This window comes from Barbus barbus, assembly GCF_936440315.1.
Source record: "Barbus barbus genome assembly, chromosome: 30".
NCBI lineage: Eukaryota > Metazoa > Chordata > Actinopteri > Cypriniformes > Cyprinidae > Barbus > Barbus barbus.
The window spans coordinates 12,257,203-12,274,974 of NC_136758.1; the positions used below are offsets into that span (position 1 = coordinate 12,257,203).

The following is a 17,772-nucleotide window of genomic DNA, read 5'->3' on the forward strand; positions in this document are numbered from 1 at the left end:
CAATTCTACAGAGACAAAATCATGACAAGCTCAGAGAAAATTATATTTTTATTTATATTTATTATGAGTTTTACATTGTTAGCTTTGTAACATGCAGCCTTAAATGGTAGTTACTACTAGACAGTAGGAAGATTTCTCATTTCTGGAAAAGAGCTGGTAACTCAAAACGAAACGACAAAACTAAACTAAACACAACAAAATACAATAACACACCAAAACAAATAAGCAAACAACATATTAATAATTTTCAAAAATATGTACACTTACATAAATGAAATAGAATATAACATTTATATGAATAAAATTAAGATTAAAAGGCTCATTTTAAATAAAATAAATTCTCATTCTGTTATATTGTGTGATGTAAAATCATTTTGTGTAACATTCAGTATAATGAACAAAATATAATTTTAACAATTGCAAAAATAACACTTGCATGTTGCATGTGTGGCATAATGAAATTACATACTGGTAAATTATATAAACGTTATAGTGTGGTTTGCTGAAAACTTTATTAAATATTATTATTTAAAAAATCAACACACATGCTAACAAAACTCCTGACTGTAGTAGTATTTTTTTATTTATTTTCTAAAACATTTGATTTGACACATTCTGGTGCTTAAATAATGTCTAATCTGAGCTATTCCTTCAAGATTTGAACAGTAGAATTACAAAAAAAAAAACGAATTAATCTGTTGTACCTCCTCAGAGTTCAACACTCTCTAGCTCCTCAAGCTTCGAGTGTACAGTTTAGAAGTAATGTGAGGTCTTTACAGCATAAATCCCTCTTGTTCTCCTCCAACGTAACAGGCCACTATCTAGCCGAATCCCCTAATAGGATGACATACAGGCCAACCTATTGACACGAACTTAATGGAATTTCTAATACAGTTGGACATCCTCCATTTTGAGGGGCTAAAGTCCAATAAGGACACAGCGTGTGAACTTAACACAGGTGACCAAACTCGATTGCTCTTAAACTGCATTTCTTAAGTACTTCTGACAAGAGACATTAATAATAATGAAGGAAAGGATGGCAGCGGGGATGGAGGGCAGCTCCAGGGAGGGTTGATGCAGTGGAGTGTTCCCCCCCGCAGGTCTGATGTGGTTGCATCTCTCCGTTTTGGTGACTCAGAGTTAAAACGAAGATTAATGTGTGGAGACATCAGAAGTCCATAGGCTACTTCATGTCCTCTTGGTGCATGTAGGGTTGGTCTATTTTTGTCTTCTTTTGTGCAAGGTGAGGCACATGTGTGTGCGCTGACGCTCCAGATCAGAGAAATAATGGCACCTGAGCTCAAAGAAAGAGTGATGGGCAACTCAGACATGCTGACCAGACAGTAACCTGTCAATACTTGATGTGTGATGTCAACCCATCACCGTAAAAGCAGATGGACATATGTCCAGTTTCCTCGAGAAATCAGTAGAATATACAATGTACCCCTTTTTCAGAGATAAGGCATTACAAATCACTTGGACAGCAACACTGTGTCCTAACTGTGCTTGACTTCACAAAGCAAAGCAAAATATATATTTTTTTTTTCTTCAGTTTCTTGGGTTTCTATTTTGTTGTGTTCAACAGATCAAAGTTCAATGCATCTAATGAATATAACTTAAGAGGTATCATTGATGTGTGTTCAAATCTAAAACACAGGTGTTTCTTCAACTTCAAACTTTTTGGCTTTTTGTCACATTCAAGCTGTTTTGAAAACATCTTACATTAAAAAAAAAAAAAAAATGAAAAGCTGTTTTGGAAACGTCTTACATTTTTACAACAAAAAAAAGGTCCTTAGTGACCTTAACTACTATGTACTTACATTTAAATTAATCAATTGGTACGAAGCACATTATGTACGAAAGAAAGAAAGAAAGAAAGAAAGAAAGAAAGAAAGAAAGAAAGAAAGAAAGAAAGAAAGTACATTATGAAAAAATACAAATAATTATAACATTCTAAACAAAGAGTGAAAATAATCTTACACTTTTAAATTTAGCATGAACATTATTTATATTGACTTTATCAAAGATTGCTACAGAAAAAGATCTAAAATCCCAAAAAGCACTGTGAATGACAATCGAATTACAAAAATTTCAAAATATGCATATTGTATATAACAGAGCGTTGAGAGACTGACTTTTACATCATTCACAGTGTTTCATGGAAGTGGGCACTAAAGTGTTATTTTGCTATTATTTTCTCACCACAATTCTTTTAGGCCGCGTGTCCACCAAAGCATTTTTTCCCAAGGCTAGCATATTTTTTCAATTATTTTCAATGGGAGCGCCACGTTTTTTAAAATGACATGAATGTGACGAGGCGCTGAGCATTTTCTTCCCACGGAGCGTTTTTGGGGTTTTTTGGCATCAAGAGTTGAAGGGTACAGTGCAGCATTCATCATTGTCACTTTTTAGTCAGCCGTCCAATCACAGTGGAGGACAGGCGGGACAAATTCCACACCGACCAACCGCCACATCCTCCTTGTACAACAGCAAAAGTTGATGACAAGAAGCACAACAACGGAACAAAAACATTTAAAACAAGGGCCAGAGCAAGTACTTAAAATGTTTCAACATTTTTATATTCATAATAGTGCATGTCAAACGATTAATTGCATCCAAAATAAAAGTTTTTGTTTACATAATATATGTATGTGGACTGTGTAAATTTATTAATGTATATATAAATACACACACATACAGTATATATTTTGAAAATATTTACATGTATATACAGTTATATATTTATATTCTTATATTTTAAATTATATATAAATACATTTAATATATAAACATATTTTTCTTATATACATGCATGTGTTTGTATTTATGTATTTATATATATATATATATATATATATATATAATAAATATACACAGTATACACACATATATTAGTCAAGTCAAGTCACCTTTATTTATATAGCGCTTTTAACAATACAGATTGTGTCAAAGTACTTAACAGTATCAAATTGGAGGATGGAGTGTCAGTAATGTATAATAAGTAAACAATAATATTAAGTAAACAAAACCTTTATTTTGATTGTGATCACGATTAATCGTTTGACAGCACTAATTCATAAATAAATTTCAGAAATCAGATCCAGAATCAGTTTCACACCACAGATATTCCGTGTAATAACAGCCAAAGCATCACAACTGAGAAAAAAAAATCTCTGCGTATTAGAATTGCTCTCAAGCACTCACAGCTGGGCATTTTCAGTAGAGCACCTGGCATTTTCAGTTGGCTAAAAATGCTTTGGTGGACACACAGTTTATTGGTGGAGATCTTTTTTGTAATCATTGGTAATTTAATTTTTCATCTCGAATTCTGCTGTTAAACATTTATTTATCAAATAAGTTGAAACAATGTGAACTGACGGCTTTAACAAAAGCATATAAAATTGTTAACAACTAAGTTAGGACAGTAGGCCTGTTTTTAAAGGTTTCTAAGTTTCAATTTCTTATATAAATAAATGGGGTTTTTACTTTGAGACATTTGAGGCATATGATAAGTAAATATTATGCAATTTCTAACAAACCCATATTGTATGTCAAATTAAAGTGGGAAAATGTGATTAATCAGGTGTATTTAGAATACATAAAATGCTAGCTACATTAGCAAGACAAATGAATTTTGTCTTGCAAATTTTTTTATTTATCACATTATTCTGCTAAACCCTGTGCATCATTGGCCCTGTCCCAAATCGCACCTTAAACCCTGTGCACTTTCGTGAAGTCTGCTGCGGAGCTCACCCAGTGCAGGCTCGGCAGAAGTTCGGATCAAGGGCGCATAGGCCGCAAAGCAAGCACCCTTCTGAACGCTAAAATGATTGGAATGGGACACCCTACGGTCTCATGGACTTAACAGACACGCGCACGCTGCGGCCATTGTGAGTCCGTAAGACCACAAGTGCACATGAAGTGTTCAATTTGGGACAGGGCCATTGTAGATGTGGTGGAAACATTCAGGACTTTAAAAAAGTGCCCAATGTTGAAGAAACACTCATTGTATTTATTTAACAATTTATGGCCCTTTGAGGATTGTGGTTGTGTGTTTCCAGGTGACATTCTAGTGCAAACTGAAACAATGGGATCACACATCCCATTTTTTCAGATGAGCTGAGGTCTGAAGTCATGTTTCGTACTCACTCAGTTTACTTAAATGTTAACAATTTGCCTGCATCGAAACTCTCGCTGCAATCTAAAGCTTTTGCAGAATCTCTCTATGGATCAGAGTCTTTCTAAACCTGTGGAGTTGTGGCCTGGGTCTGTCTCCTTTTTAAAAGTAAGAAGGTCAAACTGAGTCCAGAAGAGAATCGCTGTCATAGAGGAGGAGCCGGGGCTGTGAGGAGGCTGCTTTTATAGGTCGTGGACATGGGATGGAGGGATGATTTTATTTAGGAAGGGAGAGGGGGAGTGCTGTAGCTGAGCTAGACCGAACATAAAGGGGTTCTTCAAAGTTTAATCCCCTTATCGGCTCGGCTTCTGGACTTCAAAGCGGCAGTGACAGCGGAGTGCTCCGTGGCTGGGGCTGATGGGTAATGGAGATTAATACCACGGCCCTATCAGCGGAGCTTCATGGGAAGGAGCTGTAATAGGATTGGCCACAATGTTAACACGGTAAACGAGGGTAAACGTATATGTGAGAGGCAAAGGAAGGGGAGGGGCATATCCTCATTTTAAAGTGACGTGACATGTGGCCAAGTATGGTGACCCATACTCGGAATTTGTGCTCTGCATTTAACCCATCCAGAGTGCACACACACAGCAGTGAACACACACACACCGTGAACACACACCTGGAGCAGAGGGCAGCCATTTATGCTGCGGTGCCCGGGGAGCAGTTGGAGGTTCGGGGCCTTGCTCAAGGGCACCTCAGACCACCGTGGTATTGAGGGTGGACAGAGCGCTGTACATTCACTCCCCCCACCTACAATCCCTGCCGGACCTGAGACTCGAACCCGCAACCTTTGGATTACGAGTCCGACTCTCTAACCATTAAGCCATGACTTCCTTAAACTTTTAGTCATTGTTTATTCATCCTTATACATAAAATGTGTTTTAAAAAAAAATGTTTTTTTTTTCAATCAAAGCAATTCTGATGTATGTATTTGTGCTGTAATTTATGTGCAATAAAAATCTATTTTTCTGTACACACACACACACACACATATATATTTATACATAGATAGAGAGACATCCAGACAGACAGACATATGATATACTTTGTGGTATGTTCAGAATAATTGAAGACGAGGAAATTATCAGAATATATATGCATCTTTAGACAGCCACACACACACACACACACACACAGACAAACAGCTTACCTGTGAGCCCTTCTTGCTCCCAGGTAAATTAATGATGAGGGTTTTGCCCCTGATTCCACATACGGGTCTACAGGAAGGAGATGATTAGTATTTAATCCAATTAGTATTCCAAACACATCTTTTACTCTTGTGTGTTTGAGAGTGACAGGCAGAGCGAAGGAGTGAGATGAGAGGACATGTCTGTGCATGTGCATTCACCTGGACAGCATGCCGAGTGGCGTGACATTTAGGGAGCCCATGAGCATTGCTAGAGCCATCCCTGGAGCTTCACGCTCGATCACCTCTCTGGTGGCCTGCAGACGAGAGAACACACATCTGTAAGCAACAACAGGTGCATAAACCATCAATCTTATCTTTTAGGGATGTCAAAAGTATCAGCACAAGTCGATAATAAGGAAGGAAAAGCAGTCTTTCTACAGTACAGATTTAGTACATGAGTGTTGTCTGACTTGCAGGATTCTGCTTCACTTGTCTTTGTTTTTTCATATTATTTATAGAGCTCTCGAGTCTCACATCTTCCTCCTGTTCATTATGTCATTAATATTAATCAAAGGATAACTGACTGTAAAATTAGTATAATAACAAAATTTTAGTACTGACTTGATGTCACTTGATGTATATAAAACAGTTATTGGAGTAGGCTTTACTAGGAAATACTATTTCAGTCTTTATTATTTGGAAAGACATGACAATTATCATTTCCAGGTAAAATGGAGGGTTTTCTCATATTTGTTAGACAGTGAATGAACTTCCAGTTTTGTCTGGGTAAGTGGTGCCAATTTTGTTCAGTATATGAAAAAAAAATGTAAAAGCCAAAAAAAACATGAGGACCCTGCTTAACATCATTTTTTTAAGATTTGCAGTCATGCATGCTAACAGGCTAAGCCAATTCATCGTTTAGAGTCAATTGTTCTTCAGAGCAGTGGCATTAGCACAATACTCATGACAAGCACAGCCCCATCGCTGAGATTTTTCATTACAAACACATTTCTAGTGGGCCTTTGATGTCTCTACTCTTCCCGTTTACTGAACCCTTCCCAGCATCCCCTGGGACACGAGTCCCTCCACCTCCGCTGTCCCATCCCGGTGGAACACACACACACACACACACGCACACAGTCATATTCAAACAAACACATTCAAGAACACACGCAAAGTCAGAAGAAAAGTGTGCAGCAGGGAGGGGAGGAGAAAAAAACTAAAGGGATCTCAGGCTAAAAGAAGGAGAGAATTTCTCTCCGATGTGACGCACTGTGCCCTTGAATTGAATGACACTTCAAACACTCACATTAGTAAAAAGGAGAAAGAGTGCAGGGTACATCAAAGAAAGCTACACAGCGTCGCTCCACCAGGCACAATCCCCACTAGACTCTCATATAGATACACTGTTTTTCACTCATCAATTACAGCACTTTTGTGTAAAGGTCTACAGGTACACAAACACACACACACACATACACACCAGTGGCGAGCGGTGACTTTTTAACCGGGTATGCTGAGTGCTAAGATTATGATTATGGTTTATCCATAGTTATTCGAATGCTAGAAAACATATAGCTGCTTTTCCAAGTAAAAACTGCCATATAACATTTACACACAGTTACGTTACGTTATAAATGAATGTTTTGTTTTTTTTTCCCAGTGAGTAGGAGTTAAAACTCCTTCACTACTCCAATAAACAGACCATGCAAAAACCACAAACAATAATATCTTTAAAATAATGTAACGTTCAAACAAGAATAATATCAGAGAAGGAATTTAACTAAGCGACACAAGCATATTGAAAACTATTTTTTTTTTCAAAATGTTCTCAAAATTTGCTTTACTTGAGAAAGCATGAAAAGATACAGTTACAGATTTTTTTTTTTTTCTTCATTTAATTTAGTCGAGTTTTGCATCAAACACAATGTAATTTTTGGCAATCAAGATCTGGCAGCAACAGCGCATTTTTCCACTTGGGCTGGACATGAGCTGGTCCATTTATATATATACACAGGTAAAAAGTTTCTAAAAAGTCTGTGAAAAGCCTTTTTGAAAAAAAAAAAAATCACATTTTCCAAGAACTGTTTGTTTCACAAGAAATCATCAACCAAACAGCATGCATGTGAATGGAAAAATAAATTGTACACAAACACATTGCACAAATATTCAAACAACACAATTTCTCTCTCTCACTCACAGTCAGACTCAGAAAAACAAGGACACATGGGGGTGGGAGCAGAAACACACACTCACATGGACATAAACACAAACAGGTGGGCTCCCCATGTACCTCAGGCGTGACATCACGGGGTGCAAAACCCGTTCCACCGGTGGTCAGGATCAAGTTGAGTTCCTTCTCGTCGCACCAGTCCACCAGCATTTCCTTTAATGCACACAAACACACGGAATATCAACACAAAATGTTCAGCAGTAATTTTGTACAGTGCACAAAAGTACATTTGCGTGTGTGTGTGCATTTGTGCACCATATGAACAGTCGCCCTCAATTTAGTGGTGCAACATCACATCAGCTATTTCAGGCATATAGTCTGGCCTGATAAATTAAATATTAAGTTTTAAACTACTGTTACCAGCAAAAAATATCATATGGCTCCAAAAAGTATTTGCACATGCAAGTCATTGCATCATTGCAGCAGCATACTTTTAACCAACTAGTCCACCAGGTGATTTTTAGTGGATGTATAAAGTGGTGAAGTTCATCACATTACCTATGAACATGATCCACAAATATTTGTTTTATCATTTTAAAACCTCACAGTATTGTTTTGGTTGAGATGAGATGAAATATTTTGGTTAAAAAAGTGTGCTTTTGTTTTCTAGTGCAATGATATTTCTACTTTTTAAATGCAGCTCAAGTGTCCAAATCCATTTTAGATAATTTCCTTGCATTTTTCCATATGTGAGCATGTTATGACTATGAGTGCAGCACAATTACTGGCCTCTAGGGGGCAGCAGTGTGCAAAGGTGTGTATGGAAGTGCCTCATGGCCTCACTGAAGGGGTGAGAGGAAGTGTTACCTTGATCTCGTCAATCTCATCAGGGACTATTTTGTATGCAGAGATTATGCCTCCGAGCCTGTGGGTGAAACACACAAACGACAACAACCGTTAGTGTATGTTCAGTCCCAACAGCAGGGGAGAAATGGGGAGCGAGAGAGGGAAAAAAAACACAATGTGACAGAGTGCAGGAAAGAGAAAGAGCAACACAATGCCAGAGGTACCAGAGAGCTGTCAAAATACATCCCCACACACTCCACCCACAATAGGAATGACAGTTAAAGAAGAATTTTCTCTTCTTTCACAGGGCTCTTGCTGTTTTATTCGCTTCTGCATTCCCAGGGGTGACGGCAAACAGAGGATTCAACTTTGACAGCCCTGTTTTTAGGCAACAAAACAGGTGGATTAGCTCAATGGCTAGGTTTCAAGTACCAGTTTCCTATATAAACGTATATTTGTACTCCTATATGATGTAAATTCTCTGGAGAGAGAGGAAATTTGAACAGACATGCACAAAACTTTTGAGTAAACCATATTTAAAGTTTGAAGTGCAGCACACACTAGTGGATGCTTCTAGTACTGCAACTAGCGATAAATGGAGAGCAGCTCGGACAGATGTGGGCACATTTTTGATTTTTGACAAAAAATTATGGCATGTTTACATACGAAATTAATGTTTCATGCTCATTTAAGTCTAAATTGTTATTATGTGAGAAGACAGGTGATACAAGACACAAACTAAGCACAGCAAAGTCAGAAATCAGTTGTCTGTTACAACAAATGGGATCAGGAGATGATGCAAGCCAGACTTGAACTTGTATCACCTGCGTGAGCACCATGTTTCAGCATGTCCAGAGAGTATAGGCCAACCACAGCACTATGGGTTTAACTAAAGATTTTTTTTTAACAAGGACAATCTCATGTGTCAGGAACCTGAAATGATTTAGCAAAATCCCTTTTTTCAATTTGGCTTTCTGGAGCTTATTTGTATATTCTGTGTTGATTATGCTGATGTTTTGCATCTACTCATGAAGTACTGGTCTATCTATATGATCTATCTTCTCTTGATGTATCTGTCCATCTAACTACTATGGTGTAATACCCACAAAAATGCAAGAAATAGAGAAACAGAAAGAAAGAGAGAGGGAGAGAGAGAGAGACACGGAGAGCAGAGACTAAAAGAAGAATATGCTGAACACAAAGATGCAGAGCTCTTTAATCCGGTTGCCAGGGAAACCGCTGGTGTGTGAAGATTGGGGGTTTGGGGAGAGGCGCTTTAAGACGGAGATGAGTTTGGGATTTCAACCTGGGTATTTTGTTTGTGTAAGTGAGTACACACGAACAAAGGAAAGTGAAGGAAGAACGCTGAATCTGACTGGAGAGTCTTCTGAATCTGTGATCGATTATGGCTTTATTAATGAGTGTGTATGTGGGTTGGGCTGCACAGTCTTTTTTTCAAACCCAAACAAGTATGTTAACGTGTCTGTGTTTACAGCATTATTAAAGGTTTCAACCTGAAAAGAGGTTGAAATCTTCAAAACTCTGTGGTGTAGTGCATGGACGCAAATAATAGCCAACCATGCTCACCTAAGCAGACAAGGCTTTGGAATATAAAGGGATGAATTTATTAACCATGTTACACCAATTTTATATAGTATTTTATATAGTTGTTCGTTTACCACATGCTGCCTTAGGGAGGCACTAAATCTGCTAAAACAGTAGCTGGGTTTCCATCCAAAGTTGCGAATTTAACTTGTGCACAAAATTGGAATATCGCATAAAACATTTGCGAATAAGCACCGTTTCCATCCGATGAGTCAAAGAGAACAAAATCGTCACTTCCTGGTAAACTGGCAATATCACTAAGAAAAGTAGGAGAAGCCACTGATCATAAATACTTTGACAATAGACTTTTCTCAGGCATTTAAGAATGACCATAACAACATTTCAGAATGCGCAACAAGATCGGTCCAGTTAGTCAAGTTATGCCATCCCATAGCGCAAAGCAACATGATTTTTTGATGCACGTAGAGGAATTTATTTGCAAAATGCATTTCCATCTCTTGTTATTCGCATTAACCCTCAGTCAAAAACCACCTCAAGTAAGCGTAAATTAGCTTTTTTTTTTTTTTTATGCTATCTCACAACCAATTTGTACGTATTTTATGAGGTGGCTAATTCGTACGAATTCGTTTTTGTACGATTTGTCTAAACCCTAGTGATGGGTTGGTTTAGGGGCGGGGTTAGGTGTAGGTAATTCGTACAAATTCATACGAATTGGCAACTCGTAAATTTCGTAGCCTACGATTTAGCAAAAATCGTATGAATTTGTACGAGTGAGGTTGTACGAATTTGTACGAATTAGCCACCTCGTAAAATATGTATGAATTGCCGTGAGGTCGGGCTGGGTGTTTCTATCACTCTGATGTGATACTTCAAAATGCGCATAAAACAGGGTGATGAAATCATAGTAAGTACTTCAAATAATTGCCATTATTTAAAGTATTAAATAATATTAAGTAATACTTTTTAGTGTTAATAGAGCACTGCTTTCCTAGTGCAACTAGCAATTGTAAACAGGAAGTTAAAAAAAGTTTCAGTTAAAAGAGACTAAGTAAAGCATCCTCTATATTAGAGCACTGAGAATCATGCAAACTGCGTTTAGCACAGATGTTATGAACGTGTCCACGCAGTTACCTGATACAGTATGTCCTGTAGTGAATTAGGTGTCTAACTTGTACTCACTGTAAATACAGAAAAGGCAGCCACTTTCATCAAGAATTGATTGATTGATCGGTGTCGTTTGCTATTGTTGTGATCTCATATGAGTGACAGGTTGTCCTGCCCTGCAAACACCATCAGAAAAGAGATGTCATTGCAAGAAGAAGGGGAATTACTTTGATTAAAGATTACAAGTGTGCATCAAATTTACAAAAATAATGATGTGCACAGATAAGACATTTAGAATAAATACAGTAATATTTGATAAAAAAAAAAAAAAAAAAGAAGAAGAAGAATTGTCAATTTTGATTTAATGTTGACTTTAACATACGTTGAGCTGTGGTGCTTATGCAGGCAATGCAGGTTCAGTTATGGTCCCATCTCAATCTCTCCCGATTTCATGTCTCCTCTCTACTGTCACTTAAAGGGATAGTTGAACCACTGGTTGAACCGCTGATGTCACATGGACTATTTTAACGATGTCCTTACTACCTTTCTGGGCCTTGAACACAGTAGTTGTGTTGCTGTCTATGGAGGGTCATAAAGCTCTCAGATTTCATTAAAAATATCTTAATTTGTGTTCTGAAGATGAATGAAGGTCTTACGGGTTTGGAACGACATGAAGGCGACTAATTAATGACAGAATTTTCATTTTTGGGTGAACTATCCCTTTAAAAAGCTTTGGCGAGTTAATAAAAAAAAAAAACTGTCTGCAGGCCCACAGCAAATAAAAGTTGCTCTCATAAGGAACTATGACCTTGGTGACACTTTTCTGCTCTGGGGTGAAGACACGTCCATCTCTGTTTCTCAGGTGAGTGCTCAGTTGTCCCTCTCTCAAACATCTGCATGTTCACCTCTCTGTAGGTGAAGACGTCGGAATCGTCTCTATCCAGAGGACGATGAGCCGTGAGTGTCCCCACTATGATTAATTCAGCTCTATTTTTACCACACCTCGTTAGTAAAACTGACAGCTCATCCAATGAATCAATTCACCTGAGCTGACAGAGCACTGGAGATGGAGCTCACCAGTCAACAAGACAACACACACATACCTTATCCATCAATACTCTGAACTATCTCTACCTTCTGGCTGCGCCCCATGCTTCTCTTCCTCTCTGACATCTTTCATAGACCTACATCCTGCTGTCTCTGTCACTCCTCTGACCTTGGTCCAGGTAGGTAGAATTGCTCTGAACAAAGCTTTGGTTTTTGATACTACAGTAGAAACAGATGCAGTTTTAGAATTTAGATTAGATTAGATTAGATAGATTAGCAAATCCTAATCCATCATGTCCCTACTGCTTTACCCATTATGCCACAACACCAAAAACCCCAGATAATTCAATTATTAGGATGGAGCATTGCACCGTTGCTGAGTTTCAAGTACCAATAGCTTAGTAGGTAGTGTTTTCTGTATCAACTTCCTTCCCAAGGAAACAGGTCTTCCAAGGCACTTCAGAAAGCAACTAGATTGGTGCATCTTTTTAGACAGGTTGTTAGTGAACATTTGATTTGAATGTACCTTGAGGCCTTCCAAACTTCAGATTAGTGTTGTCATGGTACCAAAATTTCAGTAGCCGGTACCGATACCAGTGAAAATCCAGGGTTCTCTGTACCAATTTCGGTACCAAAGCAAAACACAAAAACATGCTACTTAAAAAACACACTATTTTTATAAATAAATTCAAACAAAAATAAAATGTACAAAAATCAATGCCATACTTTATACTTATTTAAAATTGTGTTTCAAGTTTTTCTGCAAGCAATAAAAGTATGAAAAACAGTAAACAAGTTTCACCCAAATTTAATTGGTCTTTTAATTAATGAAATTTAAACATTTTACTTTTTTGGTAAATAAAGGGGATTTCTATTCAAATTAAAATATGAAAGAAATATTGTGTGATTATTTCTTAAAAATAAAGATTTATAAATTTTTTCAACAGTAGTAATAGTATCACATACATTCTACTAAATAACAGTAATATATTTCTGGCATAATATCTTTAAGATACACTTCTATTTCTATTTGCCGTGAATCCCTTTAAATTTATGTGCGTAGCTATATGATATGACGATGGTTTTACTCAAATGAAACGGTAAAATGCTCGTCAAGTGACTCGCAGAACAGTTCTGGAGATGTTGTTTATGTCTTTATGTCCTCATTGAGACGCAGATGATGAAATCACCGCGAGCGTCAGGCGCACTTAAGTGTATATAGTAAACAAAACCGTGCATCTGCTTCATTCATTCATTCACACAGAGACTCGCAAAACATGCAGGATTCATATTTGAATCGACTTCTGTGGCTTAATATTTACAGATACTAGTCCATGTCGCAATTTGATTGAAGTGTAATGACCTAACTTTTGATTAATTCATTCAAACCTTGTCAAATTCCGTGACATTCCGTGCTAAACTGTAAATTCAGTTTTTATGACTGGATTCCGAGATTCCGTCATCACACGGCCGTACGTGTCTAGAACCGGGTTGACCAGGTACTCGGTACCACCGGTACTTGAAAAAACCTGGTACCGTGACGGTTTCATTTTTTTAGTACCGAAGTACCAGGTCTTTTGACAAAACTACTTCAGATTATACCTATAAGCCAGCATTTAAACAGAGAGGTGGAAAGACAAAGAGCTGAAAGACTGCTAAAGGTTCCTCAAAGCACGAGAGGTCTCTGCTGAAGTATATGAGAAGTAGCTGCCATACGAGAGGCCTGCATTATGTGAAGAGTGCTAACTATGCCTATTTGCAAGAGTGCATGCTGACATACTCTGCACACAAGCACTCCTAAGTGTAGTCTCCCACAGTTCAGTCCTGTATGTGTTAATTGTTTCAAGACCTTTTATGCATGATTGAGGAAAGTAAATATGCTAGTTTAGCATCTTATCTTATGCACCTAGTCAAAAGTAGATCCACCTTTCATGTAATTGATACTTTCACTTAAACTTCTTACCATCTATACAAATTAAATGACGTCAAAGAGGTTCCTTAATTGTTTATATATTGTCTGGTCTTATGGACTAAGATGTTGACTACTGGCTTTTAGTCTGGTCAACTTTGATGAATATTCCAGCCAAAAACCACCATATAGGGGCCATTCAGAAAGAAAAAGTCCTTGCTAATTTGGAGACCCCATTATTCAGTTTCATTGTGAAAAGGGATCATCATCAGCCAAACAGAGTTGCTTTTTTACTAACCATTTAGGGTTGCTTAAGAAACTCGTTTACTTGCTAATCTAAAATTCAACCATTAAATATCTTTCAAAGATCTGATGCCATAACCCTTGCAAACTTTAGTAAACCCAGCAACAAGCTGTTACTCAGAAGCATTTTTTATATCAGCTTGATACCCTGTAAAGAAAACCTTGCTTCCTCGGAAACTGACAAAAGCCTATGCACCTCAATTTTTGGAAATTGTATAGAAGCTTTGTTTCAAATTCTGTCGATTCACAGAATTAATAATGTTTGCAACAATACATGAAAGGTAATGCACACAGACTGAGTGAGAAATTGTATCTGCTGGACTCTTGGGTCTTGTCCCAAATGCCGACCTAATCGCTTGCAGTCCTCCACCAAGTCCACATATTAGTCTGGTTCGTTGGGTAGTAGTTCACATCAGTGTGGGATCGGCTTAAGGTAGCATTCAGAGGCACATAGGGATGGTAAAGAGGGTTAAGCTATGGCAGGGATGTCCAATCCTGCTCTTGGAGGGCCATTATCCTGAAGAGTTTAGCTCCAATCCTTATTGAACCAGCTTCAGGATTGCTAGCAACTTTCAGGCAAGTTTCTTGAGCAGTGGCGGCATTTCACAAAACCATAGGGTATGGCGGGGGTGGGGGGAGTGTATTGTATCAGACTTTACTGATCAGTGTGGACTTAATGCACTTTTCATTATATGAAATTCAAGTTCAAATGGAGTTAACAAGGTTTTTGACCAGCGAATGCAGGAGATAGAATGTTTTGTCTGTCATTAGAACGGCTGTAATTGTTATCTGATGACCAGCTGCATCACTGTCTGGTACGGGAACTGCTGTGCTGCTGACCGCAAGACCCTCCAGCGGACAGTCAACACAGCTGCAAAGATCATCAGTGCCCCTCTCCCCTCCATCCTGGACATTTTCCTTACACGATGCTCCAGCAAAACCAACAGCATCGTGAAAGACTCCACCCATCCCTCCCACAGTCTCTTCCAGCTCCTACCATCAGGAAGACGGTATCGGAGCATCAGAGCCCGCTCCGCCAGACTGCTCAACAGCTTTTTCCCCCAGGCTGTGAGAGCCCTGAACTCAAATCACCCCGCCCCCCTCTGAAACCCCATGCAAACCCCAACACCCTGAAACATGGACCCCCCCGTCCCCCCCTCCCCACCCAACCTTACCACACCAAAGAAAAAAAACTGTATTTTTTTTGTGCAATTCGAAGTGTGCTACACACAGGTGAGTGGGCCTGTACAAACCACCTGTAGTAACACACTCTCCTCTATGTGCACTAGACACTTTACACACACTGCTGCGTGTACACAATCCCACAAAAGACTCAGCAATATATGTATGTTTACATGCTCATGCACTAAAAATCATCCTCCATTGTTCCCCAACCAGCTGCTTGACTCAAAATGTCTCTCTTTGCACATGTACAGTATTTGTGAAGCATTCGTATAGTTAATATTTTTTATCTTCTATTTTTTAGTTTGTATAGGATAAATATTTATGTGAAGCATTCGTATAGTTTGTATTTTTTATCCTTTATTCTCTTAGTTTGTATAGGGTAAATACTTATATATATATAGCATACTTATAGTTAAATCTGTCAGTAGGTTAGTTGTGTATAGGTTTATAGTGTTTTTTATAGGTTTATAGGTTTAAAGTGTTTTTTTACTTCATTGTTGTCTGTCTGTATTTATGTAGCACCGTGGTCCTGCGAGGCACATTTCGTTCCACTGTATGTCCCCACATGTATTGTTTTCATCAAATTTTACAGGTCATCTAACGTTTATTGTAGCTATATGGGCACTTAGTTTTTCTTGTTGTTTAATACACTTGGCCAAAATCTAAAATTAAGCGCTTATGCACAGGATATTTAAAACGTACAAAATTATATTGTCTAGACGGCAAATAACCTACTTCTCTGCTCTTCAAGCATACAAAAACATTAACCTTTACAGATATAGTGTTTGAGTAAAGAAAACGCTGTACTATTCAAACATCAATTATTTATTTACCCTTTCATTGCGAAAAAGCGGAGATCTCCTCCAGGCTGTGCACGGCACGGCAATCTGAATGGAGGTGGGGTGAAGTTATGAGGTTTCGGTAAGAGATGATCCAATGGCGTTACAAATTTTTACTGACAATCTCTTTTTTATGCTTATAGTTCGCTAAACATTTTTAAAACCCTCTGATTTAAAATAATAATAACGAAATATACTAAAGATATGAAGTTTGGACAATTTTTCACAGCACACCTGACTAGGCTAGGGTATGGCAACTGCCATACTCTGCCATACGGAAACGCCGCCCCTCTTCTTGAGGCAGGTTAGAGGACTCTGCAGGACACTGGCCCTCCAGAACCAAGACTGAACGCTGCTGCCCTGTGGCTTTTTGGACTTTACAAACATGTCTTGATCTGGGACAGGTCCTTGAAATTCATGCCTTGATCTTCATGAAGGACAACCATTCATTCAGACTTGGAATGGGACACAGTGACTGTCTGGCAATGTTCTATGTTTAACAGGACCTGATGCATGAGCACTGAAGTATTGTAAATAGCAAATGTATTGTGTGTGAGTCACTTACAAGGACGGGTCATGGACAAGATCTTTGAGGTTGATTCCACTGCGGTCCTCAGCAAGGTTTCTGAAGCAGCTGTCACTCACTGCAGACAGAAGAGTGAGGAGGAGAAAGGATGTGAGAGATGGAAAAGGGAAGAGAAAAGAGAAGAAAAAGGCACATCATTGCATGGAAATAACAGAATGCCCCTTCGTAAACCATACATGTCTGATTCCTTAAACGTCATGTTAGTCCTGAGGTTTGAGAGAATATGAGTTATGTCAAAACACATTATTCAACAAAAGCACACAGCTACAAGCATGGAGAATCATACTCTAAGGTCCTAGTGTATACTATGTAACAGAGGCCACACTGTTACGCACCACAGAGGATTAACATTACTGTCCTCCTCTGCATTGTGTCAACTTCCTCTGGGATTGTACAACCTGTATGATGGTGAGCAGAATCAGCACCACAGATAAAAAGTAAAGTCGTGACGTATTGTATTGACGTATATAATACGTATTGACGTATTCTGCAAGATAGCCATGCAGAAGTGATACCAAAAGTTTAAAAGACAACAGTAGTTAAAGGGGATGTATCACTGAAAACAGGATTTCCCTTGCTCATTTCCTTGTTTTTTTGAACACACATTCAACATGAACATCTACTGAAACTAAGCTGTAAAATCATTCAGAAATCATCATGATATCAATGCCAAAACAGTAAGCTCATTAGCATATAACCGACCACGTTCACATATCAATGACTATTTCGAATTCACTGACATTACAAGCCCTGATGAATAACACTGAGTTAGTAAGAGATTAGCCAATTATAACAGAGGTCATTTGCATATAGAATTCTTAAAGAAATAGTTCATCCAAATAATTAAAAAATTCAGTGATGTTAAAGACTCCACTGACTTTGTATAGGCAAGAGAGTTTAAATAT

At 38.2% G+C, this 17,772-nt stretch overlaps 1 protein-coding gene across 3 annotated transcripts in view; it reads right to left on the minus strand.

Annotated features, from left to right (window-relative positions):
- The window catches only part of LOC306850227 (gephyrin), an 86,133-nt gene that overhangs the window by 37,809 nt on the left and 30,552 nt on the right, over positions 1–17,772 (minus strand). For 2 of the 3 annotated variants that reach the window (XM_079385739.1, XM_079385737.1), the window contains exons 2-6: positions 16,847–16,925; positions 8,350–8,407; positions 7,603–7,695; positions 5,529–5,623; positions 5,331–5,397 (exon numbers count right to left, since the gene is read on the minus strand). In XM_079385739.1, coding sequence (XP_079241865.1) covers positions 5,331–5,397; positions 5,529–5,623; positions 7,603–7,695; positions 8,350–8,407; positions 16,847–16,925 — 392 coding nt within the window. Of the gene's footprint in view, positions 1–5,330; positions 5,398–5,528; positions 5,624–7,602; positions 7,696–8,349; positions 8,408–11,073; positions 11,144–16,846; positions 16,926–17,772 lie in introns of those variants that run through there. The other variant, XM_079385738.1, reaches the window with a different exon arrangement.